This window comes from Phaethon aethereus, assembly GCF_964289735.1.
Source record: "Phaethon aethereus genome assembly, chromosome: 26".
In the NCBI taxonomy this organism is placed as follows: domain Eukaryota; kingdom Metazoa; phylum Chordata; class Aves; order Phaethontiformes; family Phaethontidae; genus Phaethon; species Phaethon aethereus.
The window spans coordinates 689942-713597 of NC_138602.1; the positions used below are offsets into that span (position 1 = coordinate 689942).

The window sequence follows — 23656 nt, forward strand, 5'->3', positions numbered from 1 at the left end:
AGCACTGCTATACAAAGATAGCAGTAGACTAATAGTGATGCTTCCAACAAACATATTTGCTACGTTGAAGAATCCCTGTCTGAAGTTCTGACTTGGGTACCGGACCTGTCAATAACCACCGATCGCACCAAGAACTTGTGATGTCAGTGGGGGGTTTTTTTTGGGGGGGGGGGTGTTCTTTTTTTTTTTCTTTCTTTCTTTTTTTTTTTTTTTTTTTTTTTACAGCCTCATAAAAAGATTTTACCAGCTGGAGTGCAGTTTCCTATCTTAATTTCTGCTACTAGAGAAAATGACAAATATCACCTAAGCATGTGTGATTTCCTACACATACAGTACTAGCTGTTATTTTGGAAAAGGGGTGCATGTATGTTAACATGATTTAACATAGGTATCAAGTATCTGAGATATACATGAGTTCAAAAACATGGCAACAGTTTGGAATTATCCCACCTACTGTTGTAAAAAATGGTGGGAATAAAAAAAAGGAATCTTTGAATACAAAGCTGTTAGAAAACTCAAGAAGCTTAACAGCTCACTTTACTCTTCTCCCAGATCCTACCTTTCTTGCAGTTGGAGGGCACACAAGCCTTACCACCAGAATGAAGTTTATCAGAAGGCCATTTTCATAGAAAACAGAAAGAATTTAGACATCCTACCTTGATAGTTTTTGACTGAAGTCTGAGGCCATTCAGTGTGTTTATTGCTCTTTCAGCATCTTTTGCAGTAACATAGTTCACAAAGCCGTAGCCTAAGCTGTGTCCTACATGGAAGAACATTTTTTAAAATTAATCCTAACACAAGAAAGTTAATCACCATCAAAATTAAAGGAAATGCAAATGAGAAAAAGTGAACTCAACATAAACATAATCCACACAGCAACTATTTAAATAAGCCAAAGAAGTTTCTGAAGGCTAGCATACATCATATGAAGTCACTCAAAGCTCTTTCATTTGTCACTTTGGACATCCCTCTGTCTTCAAGGACAGTCCCTATCAGAGGGCCACAGATGATCCATCAACAGTAAGAAATTCAAGACTAAAACGCCAACTCTGAACAGTCTTGTAAACTTAAATTCTTGCCTTTGTTGCACACTCATTAACAGACTTCATAAGTACAAACTTGTAGAAAAAGAGCAGAAAGTGAGAAAGTGTCAACGGATGAACTGCTGCGTAAGAAATCAGCAGGCTACTCATTTCTGTGTAGCTATTCCAACGTTCACTCCTAGAGACAAGAGGGGAAAAAAGTTTTCAATCTTTCATACATTCATATAGCTAATGAGCAGTAACTCTCCCCAACACAGGATAAAACTGAAGAGTGAAAAAATTGTCTTTAATGCAGACAATTCATGTACTATTACTTTAATGTTGTTTATGCAAGTTTACTCTTAACTCTGACAAAAAGAATTTGAGAGCAATAATACAAGTCTCCAACACATTTAAGACAAAGGATATTTATTTGGTTATTTATTTGTTCTGCTTCTATTTCTAACCTCCACAAATGCTACCATCAATTATAACACTACATACTAAGATCATTTCGGGCTGCAATTCCCCAACAGTTAGAGGCTCTTATCACCGTAGACCTAAAAATAACTAAAATACTTTCAAGACTCTTTCAGTGCAATAAAGCAACCCCCCATTCAATAAAAGATACACCTTTTTCAGGTTTATCTGAAACACCTTCTCCTTGTTTCAGCCAGATCAATGGGATTTTCTAAAGAAAATTTAAGTATGCATAGGAGAATGTGCTATTTTAACAATATACTATTTTAAAGTAATGTTGTTATTAAGCTCTGTCGTTAGGCTTGAGAACACTAGAAGACGCAGCTAATCCTTATAGAGGAGGATTCTCTTCTGAAATGTAGCCCTTTAATTACACAGCATGGCTCCACAATAGTCTTAGCTAGCAAGGAAGTTTTCTTACACTTTCCAGAGATTTCAGAACATCAAATATGGCCCCACCCTGCAAGTCAGATTATCCTAGCACAAAATGTCAGAGAAGCTGAAGAAGAGGGCTCTAACAGACACTGCAGATTAACCCCGCCTACTGAAAAGAGAATCACCAGTCTACTGAAGGAATTGAGACCTATGAGTCTAAAAGCCATGAGGGATGGAAGGAAGCTCCAAATAACCCTCACAGTGTTATTACTAACAGCATACATGATAGATTGACTGCAGCATAACTGCAACAGCACAACCCCCTTGCCTGTCCTCTGCATTTGTCCGCTTTGCTGTGAATCGTAACAGACCAGTAACTCATCTAAACCCAAATAATGTAATTGCCCATTTCCTAATACACTCCTTGTATAAACAGTCCCAGTTAATTTTTACTGTCTTGCTAAAGCTCTTAAAGAAGCCAGATCCCCTTTGTGTTCAACCCACATACAGGAACAATATCCTGTCCTCTTACAAACCTAGTGTTAAAACATCTCCACTAGCACAGATCAAACTCTCCTTCTGCGCAGCGGTAATGGCAAATCGCTCTTTGATAACCAAGTAGGATTTCATTCCGCACAGGAGACAAATCAATGCAATAAAAGCAATATCTTAGATGCCAGCTTCTGCAGCTTTATCCTTTAAAGGTCTACAGATAACATTGATCAGAATTCTGCAGACATATCTTACATGTGCCTACAGCATGGTTTTTGTCAATTTCTTTATAACATTCATTTTCTGGTTTATTAGTCAGAAATGGTCAGTCATTTAGATCAAATCTCATTAGTCAATCACTTACCTATTGAGATTCTTTTCCCCCGATTAAGAAAATGAATAATTTAAGAATTAGAAAAATGTTTAGCACCTGGACCCTGGCTTATTTCTCCAGAACCTGACCAAGAAAACAAAGATGAGTTTAAGAGGGAACAAATGCGACGCAGACAGTACGCAACGACTTTTTCTCTCCTAAGAGGGTGGGAAGAGTCTGACAGCCCTCACAGGTACAGCACGCCAGCACCTGCTCTGATAACCCAGAGTACCAGCTGCTTTATATATATTTTCAGTCTGTCCCAAAAGCCACATAAACATGAATATTCCAGCAAACTACAGAATAAAACCAGGACCTAATAAAAGTTTATAAAAATAGGCCCTTAGAGACCAGGGAAACAGACTTCAACAAGACTAATCCCTCCAAGTCTGAACCACTGAGCCCTGGCAGTCAGGGCTGTCACTCCGCAGGTGGACGCTGCACTGGGGAGGGGGTGACTATATTCTTCAGGCAGGGGAAGAAAAGCAGGATTGCACATACAAATTTATTAAGCTATCTTTAGTACACTGAGTCATGCAGATTAGGGGCTCAGCCTATGACCAGTGTGAGTGAGTATCCTTCCCGATTTCACTGCAACAAGTTTGCAGAGAATGCAGTAGGCAGGCAACCGTTACTTATCCAGCAGCTTTCCTGCGAAGCATCAGACAGGTTACATGTTTATGCAGTGTTTGAGATCAGTGACAAGATTAATCTACTTACATACAGGATAAAACCAAAGCTAAGTAACAGCACTCGTGGACACACAGGACCAAAAGGGAACACATGATCTGGGTCCCATCCTTGTAATCACAAACTGTACATATTCCCTTTCCCTAAAACATAAGCAAGGTTCACATTAAAAGCAGTTAGATTTTTGTCCCAAGCACTCCGATTGAAAGCATGTTCTACAAACCTCCTCCAATGCTCTCCTTTTCTAAATGCAGGTCTCCACACTTTGCATCCACTTGTTCTTACGCAAATACTGTCCTTGAGCATACACGAGCTTATCCTTCCAAGCGTCTGTTCCCTGAAGTACACACAAGCAGTGACCAGATCCCCTTGGCCGCCTTTGCTGTTTTCATCTGAGCAAAATTCTGCACCTTCTCTATTTCTAATTTTATACAGGTTGCTCTATGACTATTCCTTAGTCGTAAGTTTGAAAGCCCTGGGAAAAGACAGCAGGGACATATTTGGGCTGACAGAAACAAACTCAGATTAAAAGGAGATGGGTCTGAAAAGTCATAGGATTACAACAGTTACCAGATTTTCTCATATTCACTGTAGGCATTTGACAATAAATTCGCACTGAAACCCAGAAATTATAGTCCTGTTAACTTCTACCTGCCACTAGATAAGAAAATATCTACTACCTATCTTTCTCTACAAAAATCTAGAATACAGACCTTCCCTCTTAGACTGTACTTACCACCTTTAAATTACATCAGCGTAACATGACTTTACAGTCCTTAAGTGCTAAAAAAAAGCCAACCCAGGCAAAACTGACAACATATATTAACGTATCTTGCTCTAAATACTTAAAACCATCAGTCTCAGCCATCTCCTGCCATTCAGTTACTTGTTTTCATCTCTAAACAGGCTAGGATATCTAGCACTCAACAGCCCTATCACTGCAAGAGGCATGTTCCACAGTTCCCCTGACAGACCTGACATTCACTCTTCAGGAATGCTCTCTGCTTCACAATTTTATTCCGTATTCCCTCCTCCTAAACAGTACAAACTACCTTTCTTTTAGGACATGCCAGAAAACATTTAAGAAATCAGCATTTACACAGCATTATGTCAAGTGTTGATCCCAGGCAAAGAGACAAGTTATTTGCTTTATCATGATGTTAAGAGCCTGCTAGAAACCTGTTGTGCAAAAGAAGGCAGTACTATAACAGTTTTACTAGATAAGTAATTAAAAACCTTTTTAAAAGTTTGCATATACATAAACGCAAATCTACAAGAGACAAAGATAAGAAAAAGAAATAAGTAGGTCCTTAAATTAACAAAATGACCATAAAACCTAGTTTTAAGCAAACTACCATACTCCTTCAGCAGAAAGAATCTAGTTTTGTTTCCGCGATAAAAAGCCCTTTCATGAAAGAGGGTACTCATTTTCTTTCTGTGCATCACTTGGTTTTCTGTCCATGTCCTTGCTTCCTTTCCCAGTTCCCTGAGATGCACTGCTTCAGTTACGAGCTCGTTTCTTATTCCCCTCCCGCTACTGAATGACAACTCTAGTTTCACTGGGGAGCCTAAATACAAGACCAGAGCTAGTACTTCTTTTCCACTTCACCGCTTTAATTAAAAAAACCCACAAGTGAACAACACAGAAGGATGGAACAGATCTCCCCAAATGTCACTCAGGGGAGGACGTGGCATCTTGGAGAGTTGGGTTTGGTTTTTTGTTTGTTTGGCTTTACAAAGTGTGCTGCGAGTGACAACCAGATAGCTTAAATATGTATGAACGCATCAAGAAATATCACGTCCAAATATCAGACATCCATGTGCTGAAAAAGCAGAATTCAAAGTGGTGACACTATAGTTTCAGAGGATGAGAACAGATTAAAAGTACTCAGATGTGCCTTGTGTGGGCTTTCTTTAGTGCAATTACACTACTGTATAGCTGGGGACACATAATCACATCAACCCTGAGAAAAATGCAAGCATTCTTGCATCAAACTTCCAAAAAAAAAAAAAGGTTATGCCAATGCAGAAGTGCAACAAGGTAGGATCGGCAGCGCAAGTGATCAAGAGGCTATATTCTAACCCTCTGAGACAAGGCAACACTATGCATACAGCATCTTTTGTTTCCTAACATCCAGGAAAACAAGCAGATGTGTCGGCAGAGCAGCCTGGCTAAGCAGGGAACTCATGGCAGAGCTCCAATGCAAACAGGCAGCATGAAGGAGATGAAAGAAGAAACAGCCTACAAAAGGAGGAATTTAGAAACACTGTCCACTCAGTCTCAGGAAAGCCAGAGCTCAATTGCAGTTGAGACTTGAAACAAATGCAAAAAAAAAAAGTATCAAGGGTAACAAGAGAAGTTTCTACTGCTGGCTCAGCAGTACAAGGCTGAAAAAGAAAAATGTGGGACAGCCGCTGAATGGGGTATGATTTGGTGAGAGTGGTACATGATGCCTTCTTTGCCTCACTCTTCAAAGTCTAGCAGGCCTCTGCACTCAGGGAAGGAGTTCAAGGAGAAGGACTGTTGGATGAAGAACAAGTCAGGGACTGACTGATTGACAGAACTTGACCCATACAAGTCCCTGGGATGAGATGGGCTCCTTCTAAGGGCATTGAGATACCAGGCTCACATCCTGTCCAAAACTGCTCTCTATCTAATCTTTGAATGGTCACGGAAATGGGAAGAGGTCCCGAACAACTGCAGGAAGGCAAATGCCACATCAGTCTTCAAAAAGAGACCAAAAAACCCACACACGCACTCTACATGTATACTGGCAACAAGTGGAGTTTTGCAGGGATCTATCCTGGGACCTGCTGTTTAACTTTTTATCCATGACCTGGAAGAGGTGATGGGAGTGCACTCTCACCAAGATTGGAGATGACACCAGGTTGGGAGGAACCTGTCAATACACTCGAGGGTAGGGCTTTCACCCAGAGGGACCTAAACACACTGAAGGAATGGGTCAACAGACACCTTATGAAATGCAGCAAGGACAAATGCAAAGTCCTGATCACGGGAAGGAAGAAAGCCTGGCAACAACACAGACTGGGTAGTTATTGATCGGAGAGCAGCTCTATGGAAAAGGAGCTGATAATCACGGTATAAAGCAAGGCAAGCATGAGCCAACAGGGCACTATGACAGAGACAGTTAACAGCATCCTGCATTGTACTAACAGAAGTACAGTCAGAAGACAGAAGGAAGAGATCATCCCCCTTTACTCCACACTCACTAGACCACACCAAGACTACTGCATCAAATTGTTAATATAGGAAAGACACTGATAAACCGGAGTAAGCTCAGCAAAGGGCCACCAACATCCTCAGAGGACTGGAGCATACAGAGGTTTACAAGACCAGATGGGATAAAGTCCTGTGTAACCTGGTCTGACCTCACAGGTGACTGCTCTGAGCAGGCCAGACTAGTGTCCCTTAAAACGGCACCATCCCAAATGACAGAATGAGGAACTCAACACTACATTAATCCGAGGTTCTTCCAGTTCTACAGAACAAGGTCTTTTTGTATTAAGACAGCCTAGATGCATACTTCATCTAAGTAGGGATGTGACAGAACTAAATATTAATGAAAGGTTTAAAGAAGGTAAAGAACAACACTTTTTTTCTCCCTCACAGTATTTTCTCCCATTCATGGAATCATTTCCAAGTTTTGAGTTTATTTCTAATGTAGTCCTTAAACCAAAGCCTGGAATTACCAAAACTGCTACATGGGTGGACTAGTTACTCTGTCACACATTTTTGGAAGGACCCACTCTCATAGTCTATTTTTAATTGAGTGAAAACCTCATTTCTGTAGGTTTCCACTAGTTTCCTTCTGTCTTTTTTTTGTCCAGTGGTCTCAGCCGATGATGCTGGTTTCTAGCTCCCACTCATGTCCTTCAGCCCAATGTTAAAGCTGCTCCACATCGTAAGAGTTAACCACTTTTTCACTTTAATATTCTAAATGCCAACTTCAGAACCTTCAATGTTCTACATGCACTGCCTGGCTTGACTTTGGAAACAAGAAGTTGTTATTTGTTTCCCTCTTGGCAGTTTTTGTTTTCATAATACAAGGTGTCCTTACAAAAAGGCAGCTTCTTGAATGATTTTTATCAAAACATGTTTTTGTATGTTAACAAACATCTCAAGTGCTTAATCACCCATCTTCAAAACTAACAGTAGAAGGGCATGATTTTCCATTACAAGTCTATGCACTGTTGTAAGGCTGGATTAGTCAGATCAACACTACACCAGGAATCACTGCACCATGCTCTACTTAACACTTTAAGCATACCATTTAGAGTACAAAACCAAAAGCTTAGGTTTATATTTAAGCATTTCCATTATATTTGTCCTTTAAACACCTCTATGGTCAGTGTCAATGCAACAGCTCAATACCTTTCTTCCACAGTAACTGCATTCAGCTTTATTACCGTTTCTATGACTAAGACACAGATTGCTATCTGATCCAACTCCTGCTTCTGCTTAAGACTTAAAACCAGCATGTCTTACTGAAAAGACTTTTGATTGCAACAGAAAGGAACTAGAAAGGAATCAAAGAAAATAGTATCTAGGTTTACTGATAACAATTTTCAAATACAGAATGTGTTCCCACTGCTTCATTTAGCTTTACAAACCAGGACACAAACCACTTTCTGTTCCATGGCCAAATGATGAATACTCTCATTTATGGAATTTTAAGGGCAAAATCACATTTAACAGGTTTGGAAAGCCTGACCTTCAAAAAAAACTCAGGAAAACATTATGAATTACAAATAAAGTGGCCTCTCCTCCACTTGCAAAATAAATGGCATTTGCCGTGAAACAAAGATGACTTCAAGCAATTCAAACAGACACTTCTGAAAAAAGTCAAAAGCTACAAAGCTAAGTTGATATAAGTCTGTTTTTTATCCCAGCTCAAAGAGACAGCTTCCAGGAACTCACTATCTCCACAATATTTAAAAAAATTCCACCATATGAAGCAAGAGTGACAGCTTTAAATCCTGAAAACAAAAGGTTTACTATTTTTAGTAATTCATTTCATTTAATGAAGCCCTTCTACATACTTATCATTTCTATACGTTCTCTTTATATTTTTTCCTTTCATTTCCAGAACATTTTTCTACTGAGATTTAATTTACGTTGCTCCAGGGCTCTTTTTCCAGATGAACTGCCAGCATCCTAGATGCTGTGATGTGAAAAGGATTTGTGAAGTGAACACAGAAAATAACAGGGCCAAAATTGTGCATGAATACCACAGGCTGATTTCCTGAGGAAGTCTTTGGGAAGAAATGCCCTCCCCACTTACTGTAAGATCTCATTTCTTTAAATTTTAGGATAGATTTCATTAATCTGTGGTTGGAACATAAACCTGACTACTCAAGACACCCAGGGCTGAAAAAAACCACTCCCGCCATCTCATGTCAGGAGTGTCACATGAAGACACACTTTCCAAATTAATGATACTTTTTTAGCTGCAAACATTACAATGCAAAAATCTCAGCAAGTATTCAGAGTCAACACAATCATAAGTTAAGTTGAACTAAATTGTTATTCTGCATAAAAATACCGATTCTCTGTTGGAAGAGAATGAAAGTACTTTAAGAAGATATAGCACAGTAACTCTCACTAAAAAAAAGTTGAAAAATATTGGAGTACAACTGAAGATTTTGCTACATGGCTCATTTTTATGGCTTGATGAGGGTAAAGAAAGGCAAACAAAGTGAAGATGTCAGCTTTTGTAAAGCCAAGTACTTCATGCAATGGCTAGTACAACTGTGTTGGCCTTTTTGACTTTATGTGCCTATGTATCTAAGGAGGGATACTAAGCATTGAATATATTTAACCTTTCAGTATCTTCAGATAGAGTAAAAGGATACCCACAATCCTAAAAGTAGGAAGTCTTCCTCCATTATGCCAGCCCTACCTTAAAGTTTTCAGAGAACACTGTTGAGGTCCCTCTGAATGGCAGCACAACCACCTGGTGTACCAGCCACTCCTCCCAGTTTGGGATCAGCTGCAAATGTGCTGAGGGTGCAATCTGTCCCATCATCCAGGTCATTAACAAAAATTTTAAACAGAATTGGCCCCAATATCAAATCGTCAGGTACTTCACTAGTGACTGGCCCTCAGCTGGATTTCATGCTGTTGATAACCAACCTGGAGAGATTGGTTTTCAATCCAGCCACAGGTCCTTCACTTGGTGACACAGGTCCTCCAGCAGTGATAAGACCATGTCCCTCTAGCCTACCTGAGAGGGCCCAGGCACACCCTGTAGCCTAAGACCTGCAGAGCTGCACCCTCTTTTTGGACAAGGTAGCTCTTTTTCAGTCAAGGCCTCCGATGTTACAGCTGCTACAATGACTGCTGGAGACTGTGCAGCATGTCACCACCATTGCTGAGTCTGTATCAGCTGATCACAACACAGTCCATGGTCCCCATCTGCACTGCTATGCCTGTTTACAGCACTTTCAGAACTATGCTCTAGGCTAAACTGTTATATAGGTCTGTCCTAAGCAATAGTTAAAAAGGTGCTTGACGCTCCCTAACCAGGGGTCAACTGTAAAGAAAGCTACAACCTCCCTTTGATCAAGTACATCTAACAGAGCTCAGAGCTCCTTAGTAGAAGTCAAGGTCTCCTACAGCTATCCTTCCCTGGCAGCAGCAAGCACTCCAGTTCCTCAAAGGGTTCCCAGCAGTCTGTTGACAATCCCAGAAGTTCCCAGAACATTTAGAAGCAGAGCCCAGGAACTGCTGCACCAGCTGCTGCTTCTGCTAGCTGTGCTCTGAACCCACTTAAAGAAGCCAAGCAACCTTTTATATTAAGTGTATTCCCATACTCTTGCTAGAACTCAGTTATTACCTCTGAGGTAGTTTATATGGCCAACTTTATGACAAAGGAAATTAAGTTAAGCTGGCAAAGCTAGAAGGGTGTTAACATTTTCAGTATTTGGCCAACTTGTCTGCAAACCATTTGCACTTTTCATTAAGTAACCATTGTTCCTAGGCATTCTTGAATGCACATTTAAAGAAATTGCATACCACCAAATGTGATTAAAAAGCTAGAAAAAAAATCCAGGGGTAATGATGCATTCCAATTACACAGTTAACAGCAAAACTGCGTAAGCAATTTCATGGTTGTTTTCCATGCAGAAAGAAACTATTTCAGCCAAAGAGAATATTTAAATACTTCCCACAAAACAAGAACACTTAAGAAGAATTCTGTTTCTAGCCTGGAGTTCACTGCAATAGTGAAATGAATAGTTATCTGATCATGTGAGGTAGAGAGCTACTTACCGCCTTTCAGCATCTGAAAGAGGTGCAATAAAATCTTCCTTCCCTTTTTGCTTTTAAAAGTTTACAAGGACACAGCCATTCATTTCTTTTTCAGCTGCATAATTTCTGTGAGAGAGTCTTCCAGAGAAGACATCACAAAAAGGAAAAGACAGGGAAAAGGTGAAGATGCACACCAATTCCTGAGGAATTCCAGCTACCCTAGAAGTCATTTATTTTTGGTCCTGTAAGCAACATGCACATGCACACTCACAGTGCGAGTGAGCCATAATGACAGTATTTTTTGAGATGGACCCCAGATTTCTGCACACCTTAACAAGTGACCCCAAAATGCCCATTCTGCTTCACATTTTTCAGCAACAGCAGAGCAATACCTTTGCCCCTGATAGCTGATGATCAAGGAGTTCAACATTAGCAAGCTCCATCAGAGCTCAAACATACACAAATGCAGAGAGCTGAGAGGAAGTCCACTGTCTCCTATCAATGTCTGCATAGAGATGGCCATATTTTGGTAGTTGACAGGTACAGACAGAGCCTTTGGCACAGTATGAAGGATCATACCCTAGATTTCCTAGAGTAGAAAGTTAAGAGTATCATAGGGATACCTTATTCCCTGCGTAAGCAGTACAGAAGGTGTAAGGGAGAACACGAACCCTCAGGAAGTTGGATGCCTCCCTAACAAAATTAACCGCTATTACACAGAACACTTACAGAGAGGTTGTACTGGGTCTGGCCGAGATGGAGTTAATTATCCCCACAGCAGCCCTCATAGTGCTGTGCTTTGTCTTGGCAGCTAGAATGGTGGTGATGATACACCAGGGTTATCCAACATTACCTGCCCCCTGCCCCAGTAGGCTGGGGGTGGGTGAGATTTTGGGAGGGGACACAGCCAGGACAGCTGACCCAAACTGACCAAAGGGATATGCCGTACCATATGACATCAGGTCAGCAATAAAAGCTAAGAGAAAGGAGGAGGAGCAGGGGGGCATTAGTTTTTTCAACGTTTGTCTTCCAGAGCAACTGCTATGAATACTGAAGCCCTGCTTCCCGGGAAGTGGCTGAATATCACCTGCTGATGGGAAGCAGAGAGCAAATCTTTTGTTTTCTTTTGCTTCCATGCACAGCCTTTGCTTTCTTATTAAACTGCCTTTATCTTGACCCACATGTTTGGTTATTTTTTTTTCCCCCCCATCCTAGTTTCTCCCCCCTGTCCCACTGAGGAGGGGAGCAATAGAGCAGCTTGGTGGGACCTGGCATCCTGCCAAGGTCAACCCACCACAGAGGTGCACACAGCAAACTTGTCACCAGGAACTCAGGGCAGGGCTATGGATGTCATGAGCAATAAACAGACCCCACAGTAGTCTGAGACCCTCAACACATGGGAAAAGTTTAACCCAACCTTCTCAGAGATTTGGGACAGTCAGGTTTGAAAGTACCAACACTTCAGCAGGGTAAGGGGAAGAGGAAGACCGAGAAACTAAATACAAGTTGCATTCACGGCAGACTAACTTCCAGCATTAGCATTTGGACTAGGAGGACTAGAATCTGCATACACCTGCACGAACAGCAGACTAAAGATAAGCAGGTTCTCTCAGAAAATTTACAGCTATTGATTAGAAGCAGCTGCATTGTGCTGTCAGATATCCTGACACGATGAGTCATCCGCACCAGTGCTGCAAGAAATTCAGCAAGACTAGAGTGGCACAAAGGCCTGGATTTCTGCATTGACAGATACTCAAGGAGCAGAAATACTTAAAAAATGTTCACCTGTAAGAAGAGTCCAGCACAGCGGATTAGCTGTAAACCCAAACCCCAGAATCTGGATGTCCCAGCAAAGTCAAGCACCCTCCCAGTGCAAAACATGGTATAGGACCTATTTCTTCTGTTGAGTCATCCATGGTAGGAGGCAGTGGCTCCAAGAGGACATTTCACACTATACACAGCCTTGGGCAGGAAATCAGTACAGAGGACAAATTTGGCACCACTGTGTCTGAAGTCCGTAGGGCTACAGTCTAATCAGTGCAGGCTGATCGGACAAGCCCCAGTACTGTTCCTTGCTTTCAGCCTCATGAGCCAGAGCTGCAGGAAGAGAGGACTTCATCAACTGAATTGGGTCAATGGCTACTCCCAAGCCCCAGCAATCGCCACAAAGGCCAGGATACGCAACAGTGAAAAGTTACATCTCGGACTTGACACTGTGCAACGCTATACTGGGAAGCGACCTTCTAATGTTTCCCCAGGGCTCACAGCCCTGAGGTATGGTTAGTGTTAGTCTTAAGAATTAATTTTCTTAAAACAGTTTTCTTATGATAATCCTGGACGTCCAAGACATAGTCACCATAAATACAAGTACAGTGAGCAACAATCCAATATTTGCCCACTGACCCCGAGTACTGATTCACTCATCACAAATTACACAAAGACATGTCTGGAGGTGCTTAGGAATGTAATACACAAATTGGAGAGTGAAGAGACCAGCACCCTATCTTTCCAGTAAGATTAGGAAGAGCTGAAGGAGCACTGCACCCTGTCTAATGTTCATCTACTGTGCACAAGCTTCTCTTTACAGTTATTGCAAAATGACAGAAAAAAAAGTTATCACACCTCGAACAACAAAACAAATACATAGTCATACTGTTACCAACTGCTATAATCCATGTGTACACAAAGCAGAAAATTCATAGTAAGCAATGTAAATCCACACTATGGTTTGCTGCTACTTTCAACTTCCTACAGCATTCATCAATAACAAAATAAAGGATAAGTAGTCTAGTGGTTTCAGAGAGTTTCTCTAAATTTTATAAACACAGTCTAATACATGGAACATAAGATTGTTCAGTACCACGCTGTATTGGAAACAAAACCCAACAACATATATACCTTGATCATGATTAAATACTTTACTCAAACAAAACAAAACTTTGTCTTTCAAATTGATTCTTGAATCAAAGTAATCAGTCTCCAGAAAGCTAAGGCTATTTCAATAGATCATTAAAAACTGCATTCCAGGCAGAAGCCATTTTCTGCCCTACATGTTTCATTAACAGAGAATTGAGACAAACACATCAGTCATTGTTTTATGAAAAATAAGCATTATTAAACCAACATTGATTTTAACTTTGAAATACAGTCAATAAAGGCAACTCCAAAGACAAAATGCTTCGATTTAATAGAATGCCATAGGGGCACCAAAGCTGCGATTTCATTGAAAAGTACTAAACTGATCTAAAAAGTCTAATTCCAACAAAAAGGAGAGGTTACCTCCCTCCTGCCCAGGGCACTCAACCCCACTCTGTCTTACATGCCAATATTATGACTTAACTGACCTCACAGAAACCAAGGTCAGGGAGCTAAACAGGTTTTTTTGCAGCTCTAGTTTTCTGCTAGTGTGCCATGGGGTCAAAAAAATGCAAGCGGTGGCACACGGAAAGCAGAACTCTGCCACAAGACTGTTCTTTTGGGGGCTGCCAAACATCAGATCTGCTTAGGGTGGAGTTTCGCAATACAGAAAGCTTAACGCAAACATGAAGGGGCAGAAAGAAAAGCAAAAGGAAGAAAAAAAGGTGGTACTTTTAGAAGGTTCCTGAAGCAGCCAATTCTTAGTTACTGATACTCCAGAACTATCAGTGAGCATTGAGAAGACTAGGAATTACTCAGTGTTGCAAGTGAATGAAAAACTAGGTAGCAACAGAATTAAGTGGTCTGACCAACACAGCCATGCAAAATTAAACGCTTGCAATCACTTATAAAGAAAAAAGAGCATTTTGGCACTCAAGGACTCTATGCAACACTAACAGGAACAGGAATTTTACTCTTGATTCTTCAGAGGATTGTTAAGAAAAACCTGAAGCACACAAGCATATGTTTTGGACTTTAAACTATCCAGCACTGTCAAGTTCCAAGTTAAAGTTAACCAGGCTTTACCAGAGTATTTAATGCTACAGGGAACAGCGTGAAGTAGACTCTCAAGCTTCAGGTAGTGATGTGTCTTTCTTCCCATTTAAAATATCCTTTGATTAATGGCTTGCTACCATTAAACAAGTGTTATTTCCTTGCAAAATTAGCCTCTAGAGCAAGCCTCTACTTCTAAGGATCTTAAACGGTATAACATCATCTAGGCTGAACACTCAGTTATCAAAATATTCAAAGAAATCAGTATTCTATGTAACTATTTCATGATGATTTTACATATACACTATGTAAGATAATACACAAAGAATTCTCATGTGTTTCATCAGCTTTCATGCCATTTTTACAGACAGTGGAGTAGTTTCAGACCCGCTACGTTATGGATTAGATAATGATCTAAGTCAGTATTGCTAGATTCTGAAATACAAGATTGAGCATGTACCACAAAAAATTCCAAAAGGCAACTGTCTGCAGGCTGAGAACAAATAAGCATGCTTAGCTAGTTAACAGCACAATTACTTTTATTTACAGAAACAACCATGCCCTCCCACTAAATCCAAGATTCCTTGAATTCTGAACAAGAATGATGAATTTGTAAATGAAGATTTTTAACTGTGCAAGGATTAAAACATTTTCACAGAGTAGATAAAAAGCTCCTGCAACTAGATAATGGCTTATGGAACCAGTTGCTCTACTATCATTTGGTTGTTTTCAAGGGAACATTAAGTTTCACAAATCTGAACAATTCATTCCTTTCATTCTTTTAAAGCTACTAACAATCCTATTTAAAGAACTTACAAGTTAAATGCCTGAAGAGTGATAAGGCCTACGACCATTTTAGATGCACACCACACCTTTATTTTACCGATCAAAATCGGATCAAAAGGTTTGTTTGCACATTCAGAGCTCTGGTAGAGTCAAAAATACTCAGACTGTAGGAAGAATAAATAAGCTGGGAGCCAAATTCAATGTTTTAGACATGCCTGTTATGTTCAAATTTAGGAACTGTACTCTTGGAATTCTTAACCATATACAAAGTAGTCATTAATTTAGTCTTAAGTATTCTATCTTCCCAATACTCAATATCTAGTCTTAGCATTACAATAGTTATATGAATACTTGTCAATAGTTTGATTACACACACAAATATTTAATATTTCTACATCAAATTGCAATCAGTTAAGTATTTGCTTGAGCAGTCTACCACAAAGTAAAAATTTCTTATATACTAGATTATACCTGCAACTTTGTCCCGAATAAGTTTTGCAGATTCAACTTCGCCAATACTGCTAAATAGACTCCGTAACTCATCTTGCGTCATGTTCTGAGGGAGGTAGTTCACAATTAAATTTGTTCTACCAATATCATCCCTGCAATCTTCAGCCATGTGATCTTCATAACCATTAGACATTTTATAATATATCTGCAAAGAGAAAAATCCCAAATAAGTTCTAGATCTTTACATTTCAATAAGCTAAACTTTCTCCACCTGAAATAAGTTTGAATGTTTATTGTTAAAAACTGAGAACAAGCAACTGTTTCAACTACACATTTTTTCCACTCACAAAACAAACATTATTTGTTGAAAATTTCAGAACAATTCATTCTTTCAAACTAACATGCATGGCATTTTACAAAACTATGTACCATTAAAGAGCTTTCAAGAGTTTTGTTTTTTTATGTTCATAAAAAGCATCAAGACAAATTTTGTACACATTCCTGTAAACATCAAAGTATTCACAAACTTAAAAATCAGGTCCCCCACTTGACTAGCCAGAATCAAAACTGCCACCTCAACCTTAATTCCACCCTTATACTCAGGACTCTTAGAAGACCTAAAGAGGAGCAGCAGCCAGACCTACCAGACCCAGTTCAGTATTTCAACTGGGAACTATTTATTTTCTAAACATTTTCTCCTTTCTACATTGCTTATTCTGCATCTTAAGGCCCTGCTATTGTTAAATGGTTGAAATTGGGTGACTGCTTAATTGCATACATTAAACAGATGAATCTGTACTGGAACACTAACTTTGGTGCATATTGAGTATTTCATAGAGTTCTGGTTTTGCATCTTTTTAAAGAAAGCCTTGAGAAAACATCCAGAAATTCTATCACATGAAGAAACTCTCTGCCTTAGTCAGCATCAACAGGGACTGAATCCTGACATTTCAGGTGCAGAGGACATCTACAACTCAAACTCGCAACAGACCCAAGCTGCTCTTCCTTCATGGCCTGCCAGAATAGTACATTTTAAAGTGCTTTTACATCTACTTTGAAATTGTCAAAATCAGGATACCTAAACCCTGTTCCTGCAACAGCAGAAAAATGAGGTCTAGTAGATTCGGGAAGCCTAGACTGGCATGGTCTTTCTGGAAAACATCACCACCAGGAAGCTAATTTCTTGTAAAGCTCCTGACTCTGGTTCTCAAGTTCGCTGCTGCAGATTTGTTCCATCTTCTCAGTCCAAGAAAGCTAAACATCTCTAGATCCAAAACAACATAGTTTTGTTTAACAGCTCTTAAAAACAGCTGCAAAGCACGCAAAATTAACTACAATTAACAGAATTTAGCTGCTAAAACCCTGAAGTTCATTCATGGCCTCCTGATGCTCAGTTCACCACTCCTCCTCTTAAGTCATCACTATTTGTACATTTTACCACAGAATCCAAACACTTTGGCCTATTAGCAGCATACAGGCATGTCAGTTTACACCATAAAGTTGCAATAAAGTTTTGGTATTAATGTGTTTCCAATTCAGACTCCACCAGTAAAGGGGCATAAACCCACTTATTTTTGGATGAAATTAAGGCTGACTTGCAACTCTAACTCCCTTCTGAAAGTGCAGTGTAAACCTTCCAAGTTCAACATGAAATCTGCTTCTTATTGAATCTGTCACTGCCACCACAGAAGAATTACCACACAGTGCTCAAAGATGCACTGTGTTTACTTTAACAGAACTTTTGGCAGATACACTCATTTGGCCAAAAGAATAACATAAGATGCTGTAGATAAGCAACTACTATTAAAATTCCTCTAGTTGCAGTTTGCTTGAGAACTGAGCATATTATCTGAAGCAGGTATCACTAGCACAGTGCTAACTTGCCTCAGGGGATAATCAATCCAAGCTGAATTAGAACAGTTCAAGGTACTATTGCTTCTCAGCCATCAGTAAAACATCAGGTCAGGTGTTCAGAGGATGCAAAAGCTTCTAGATCATCTCAATGCAGAGTGAGCCAGCAAGCCTTGCAGTATCACATAAATAATACTGGCTACATTCAACAGTTTATTTTTGCATTAAGATGGGTCAGAAGCATTCATACGACCACATATGCTTCTCAAAGTGATTTTGAGACACAACCATTGACACAAGACAATCTATATAGCATCAGCTACAGGCACCGCTGCCCTCTACAGTAAGGGCCTTAAGCAGCAATGGTACACGGCTTTATTTTACAGATCAGGATCTACTAAAGGATGAACTTTTCCAGGGACTGTACCGCTACCGACAACTAGATGTTGAATAATGGAAAGAGTCAGGAACTGCAACTAGAAATCCTAAGTCTAGAAAGGGAATGTTACCTGCAGGAAGGGACTCTCAGTCCCTTCACCAGTACGTATTGTTAAGTCATGTTTGGCATTTATTTCCTACTTTCTCCTTGCAAAGGTCAGATTTTTTTAAATGGCAATAACAGACTACACCATTTGAGAATAAACCATGACTAGACTTAGGTTAATTTGAGATTTAGCACAGTATAGATTTAAACTGAATTTTTTTTTTAAATATGTGTTAAAGCACTAACAGCTGGCAGCTTATAGAAGGAGAGGTCTTGCTCCCCCCTCACCGACTGATTAGCCTTCTACCCCCCATTTCTGTGTTTCAAGTGTCAACACAAGCAAGCCCCAGCACCCTTCTGCCCACAGGATAACCAATTTGTACCATGAAAGCAATGGAAAACTACACCAGGAGGGAAGCCCTTTTTGTTGTGTCAGTAGTTTTAATTTGCTTTCCTTGCAGCAAGATAAGCACCAGAGCTAATGCCAGAGGATAGGAGAGCAAGGGGAGAAACTGCAAAGCTAGAAGCAGGGGAAGAGAGTCCCCCTGTTAGATGATTTTAAGCTGCCAGGTTGTCTCAGTTGTACTGTGACATTATGTCCTTAAATACACATTCCCTTCCAGCTCTGTCAGAACTGCCTGAGCACTACCTCAGAAAAAGTTTCCTGTTCTGCTAAATGACACTCAAACAGCTGAATCTTCTTTCTTCAACATATCTGAGCTATAAAAGTCAGATGACCTACGTTTTCAAAATGGTTTTAAAAGGAAGACAACTTTGCCTTTGCCCTGTATAAAATTCAAGCCCTACAAGCACAACACACCAATATCCTGATGACTATGGAAGCTATACAGTACAATTAGAGTATTTAGTAAGCAAAGGAAGGAACGTTGGGATTTTTCCAGCTTTATAAGACAAAAGTTCAAATTTCCTGCACTTTAACCAAATTTGCCCAAGATATGATACAAATCCTTCCTGCTGCCAAGATTCTCCTCCTGTCAACTTTAAGAAGTTGCTGCATGTATTAATGCTTTCGAAAAACAAATACTTTTAAAAAATAATCTATTTTCCTTATCATCCAAGGTGTATCCGCTACCTAAAAAGGTGGCTCCACAGCTAGATACCAAGCACAGAAAGCTCCCCAGCACACCATGATGGCAAGTTACCAGACTTACATCTGGCATTAAGCAAAATTGACAGGAGTTTGGCAAGTGGCTATCAACTTTAAATCATTTTACCACAGCCTCTAATCTCACTGTCTGCAATACTTACCATCTGTATCTCCCCATTATAAACAAGGAGTGCCTAGGGCATTGTTGATTCAGAAGCAATTAGAACTGTGAAGGAAGCCTTCCATCTGCTTTTCTTCAGACATTAGAAAAAAAATTACAAGAGGCCCTTGCATAAAGGCCTGGCAAACATTTTCATGGGATACCAGGAACAAAGCATGCAGAAGCGATAGGGACATAGTAGAGAAGAGGAAAAGGAGCAGAGCGCTCATCAAGAACATGCTCCTTTCTTCCTAATCTTTCACCAAGCACTTACACAATCTACTGCAAGACTAACACTTTCTGGCCATGCTGGAAGATAGTGGGAAACCACTTCCCTCACCGGTGGTGAATAGTTCTTATGTCAGTGAGAATAAAAACAGCCCCTGAAGAATTGTTAACCTTTGCATACTGAGAAGATTTCCAAAAAGAAAAAGGTGGTATAAAATGGTCAGTATGGATGAAATGAGAAATGCCACATAAGAAAACAAGTCTTCTATTCTGCTCTCACTGATATATGTTGAAGAAATCTCCTGATCTTTCTTTACCAAAGAGGGAACAATCAAATTATATCAGTAAATATTCCAGATGTGAGAACCAGGCCTAAAAACTAACTTGGATCTATAACTTCATTAACTGACGTTTGTCAGTCCATGTTGACATAAATTAGAAGTCTGAATGCACTTCAGACTTGAATGTACAATTCTCAGTGGAGAGGTCAAGGATGGAAAAAAGGCCTAACAGCTCCATTTGGGAAGGCTACCTGTAATGAGACTGGCTCGGTACTTTGCAGCCTTTCAAAAAACGGTCTTCAACACTATGTTCCAAAAAAAGTAAATTTTAAGACTAAGTTCCATTGCACTGCAGTCCTTAAAATGAGAATTTTTTTAAAAATAACCAAACCCTGCAACAGCTTGATTTAACAGGCAGCCTTCTTTTTCACCCTTGTCTAAGATGCCCTCAACTTACGGTGCCAAGGATGCATAGAGCAACCAACAGGAACGGTATGTACTGGGCCGAATTCCATTAATTCTGGAGGTGCTCAAATTCACATAACCCAACACTTCACTACCTGCTTCAAAGATTGCTCAGTCACCAACAGCCAGGTCTGCATTCTCAGGACTGGACTGAAAAGTTCTCCAAGGTATTTTTTTTTTTTCCCAGAAACATTGCACTGACCATGACAATCACCTTCTCAAAAGGTACACAAGATCCCAGAAGGTTTAAAAGACAAGTGACAGAAATGGTTCTCGCAACAGACCAATAAAAGCTTTTTCCAAATGACACGTGGTATCTCCATCCAGAATTCTAGGATACAGTGCTAGTAAGTCTTCCACTGCGAGCAGTTTGCTAAGAAGGAAGACCTCTACAAATCTGAGTAGATGATCTGTAACAGAACATTGGCAAGAAAGATAACTGTCTGTTCAAGATCAGTCTTAGCATACCTTCACCTTGTTCACAGGTCTGCAAAGGCACTAGACCACTACTGGGATCACAAACTTGAATGTAGACACCTAAACAGATGATAGATGATAATGTGAGCATTTTAGCTACTGTAGAACTTAAGACAGGAAATTCTTTGAGGAGCAATGAGCTCTGTGCTCCTTCATGCCAGCAATTAGCACCTTCATTAAAAGCCAGGCAGCAGGTCTTACCACTCCAGCAACTGACCTATTCTCATTCATGCAATATAGTTCTCCAGACAGTGAAAGCCACGTAGCACCGCAGATGCACAGGGGAGCACTAACACTAGCTGTGCTGAACACAAGGTCAGAGCTACCTCAAACATATTTCTTGTCTTTGATATCAGAAGCACACAACGATCTCTCACACTTGGCCAAAGAGAGCCAGATGAATGCATTCCTGTGGCATACGGTTTGTGGCACCTTCACTGGAACACTGGGAATGGGCCACACTGAGCACAGAATGGCTCAAACCACAGCAGAACTGAGGCTGCTGACACAGGTTACTGACCCACACCTCAGCCTTGCTTTGCAATGAAGTGCAAGTTAGCATCACCTAGGACACGCTATGCAGGAAGTGCTTCAGGAGACACTGTCTCAGAGTCCCTAAACTGATGAAGTCCTCTCGTTGGGGTTATACTGGTGAATGAACAGGGATCCTGCACTGACACAAGTGACACTGGCAGCATTCTGCTGGTGAGCTGTCTTGATCAACTTGGACTTCAGTCTCAAGGGTTTATTCTTAAATACACTGGCTGACCTCAAGAATCTTGATGGGGCGCTTCAAGTAGAACTTCAGGGCTATACAAAGAAGAGACCTCCTCCTGTTTCTTCAGCACATGGATGATATTTGTTGACATGCCCCCCCGGCAAGTCATGGTTGACTCAGAGGCAAACAACACATTTTGCTATCTGTCTTGGACACTGCTCTACCACTCAATTTTGAAGCTGCTGAGCAGTCTTCCTTGGAGATCACACCTGAAATAGAACAAAAAGGACACTACTACAAGGGAAGTGCCAAACCAATCCACACAGCTACAAAAGGCAAATGCAGAGGTGCTGAGATGTCTAGGTTCAAACACATGCCAAAAGCAATGCCAAACACATAAAAGGGCCTGCAGAAAGCCTCCACTAGTTTTAACTGTTTCAGGAAAACAGTTTAAGAATGATCCAACACAGTATTGCCATGCAAATCTTGCTTTGCAGCCAGCTGTTGGGACAGGATTGAGAAGCGAGAGTTTAACCAAGACATAGAAGGGACAGAGACTGTGGAAAAAAACCCTAAAAACCTAAATGTTTTCTTCTCAGAAATCACTGTAAGGAACAGAATATTTTTCTCCTTAGACATCACACCAGCAGAAAAACCTCCACTAGGCCTACAAGCTGAGTACATACAAGTTTCCCAATGCTCCACAGACAGAGTATGTCTCTTATTTCTTAATCCAGACCCCTCTACTTTACATAGGCCACAGATTCTTTCCCCATAATCTCCAAGAAAACCCCTTTTATTCTTTACACAAACTCCTTTCATGTCCCCAACACTCTCCACATTGCACCCCACAAGCACAGACCTCTCCATGAACATCCATACAGACAGGTCAATGACAGTACAGTGCAAGACCCATTGTTATTTGACTCATACTGCATTCATAAAATACTACTTCAAATAGCAGAGGATTTTAATCTTGACCAACCATCAAAAGCCAACTGGGAGAATCACAAAATCCACAGATTCTCTCTTCAATTCAAGCATAACAGTTATACAGCATATGAGGGAGGAAAACATTAACTTTAACATAAAAGGTTATCCTAGCATGTACATGCACAGTATAGGTCACAAACTTCAAAACCTCAACTCCAATCTGAACTACATGCTTAAGTCTTTTCAACAGATTATTTCAATGTATACTTGCAAAGGCAGGTGATAATGCTTAAGTTTTCCTTATGAATAAAAAAAATTTAGATACGAAGTACTGTGCCTATGTTTGAGAAATGTCTGATGCTGTTTCCAAAAAGCAAGTCCATGACCACAAAGGAAGAACCTTGATCTCACCTTTTCTTGCTTGTTATGCTTGCTTAGTCTAATTGGCAGCTACTGTATTTCAGAGCATGAATCTTGCATTTCGTTGCAATAGCCATCTTCCTGAACTTTGAAGCGTCATGTTTGTGTACGTATGAAAGCTTAAAGGCAGAAAGTGAGATGTCACAGATTCCTCCCCCCTAAACTGTACCGTTACCCTTTTTCTCTTTTTATTGTCCCATAGCAATCAATAAGGTTGGTGTTCTCTCTCGCATAGCTGTCTCACCTGAATGCCTCTCCCCTGCAGCCACAATATTTTAAATCGGCAAACAGGAAAAATTTAAATTCGATATTCAATTTGATTCATTTGGCATTTGATCTCCCCGCACCTCCCTGTCTAAGAATGAAACCAACTCAGTCTACTGAAACATGCTAATAAAGGTCACTTAAAAAAAAAAATTGTCTTTAGACAGGATGATTCTTTTACACTGAAACTCTTAAGTGTTAAACCACATAAGTTGTTTAACTTATACATTACACTAATGTGTAAGTTCTGTTTGTAAAACTGGCAACCAAACAGATACTTTCTGCTTGCCAGTCCTTCAGATTTTTCAGTTAATAGATCTCATCTTTTTACTGATTCCTTTCTCCCTTTGTGAACCTGGAATGAAGACGCTGCCCTTTTTCTCCTTACCTTGACTAAATTTAAAATTCCAACATTTTTGT

General features: G+C 40.2%; 1 protein-coding gene across 1 annotated transcript in view; it reads right to left on the reverse strand.

Moving 5' to 3' along the window:
* The window catches only part of ELAVL1 (ELAV like RNA binding protein 1), a gene marked incomplete at both ends in the record, with an annotated part of 30933 nt that extends 14893 nt beyond the window's left edge, over nucleotides 1–16040 (reverse strand). The window contains 2 exons of the mRNA XM_082011085.1: nucleotides 657–760; nucleotides 15869–16040. Of these exons, the coding sequence (XP_081867211.1) occupies nucleotides 657–760; nucleotides 15869–16040 (276 nt within the window). The remainder of the gene's footprint in view (nucleotides 1–656; nucleotides 761–15868) is intronic.
* Nucleotides 16041–23656: the final 7616 nt, after the last annotated feature.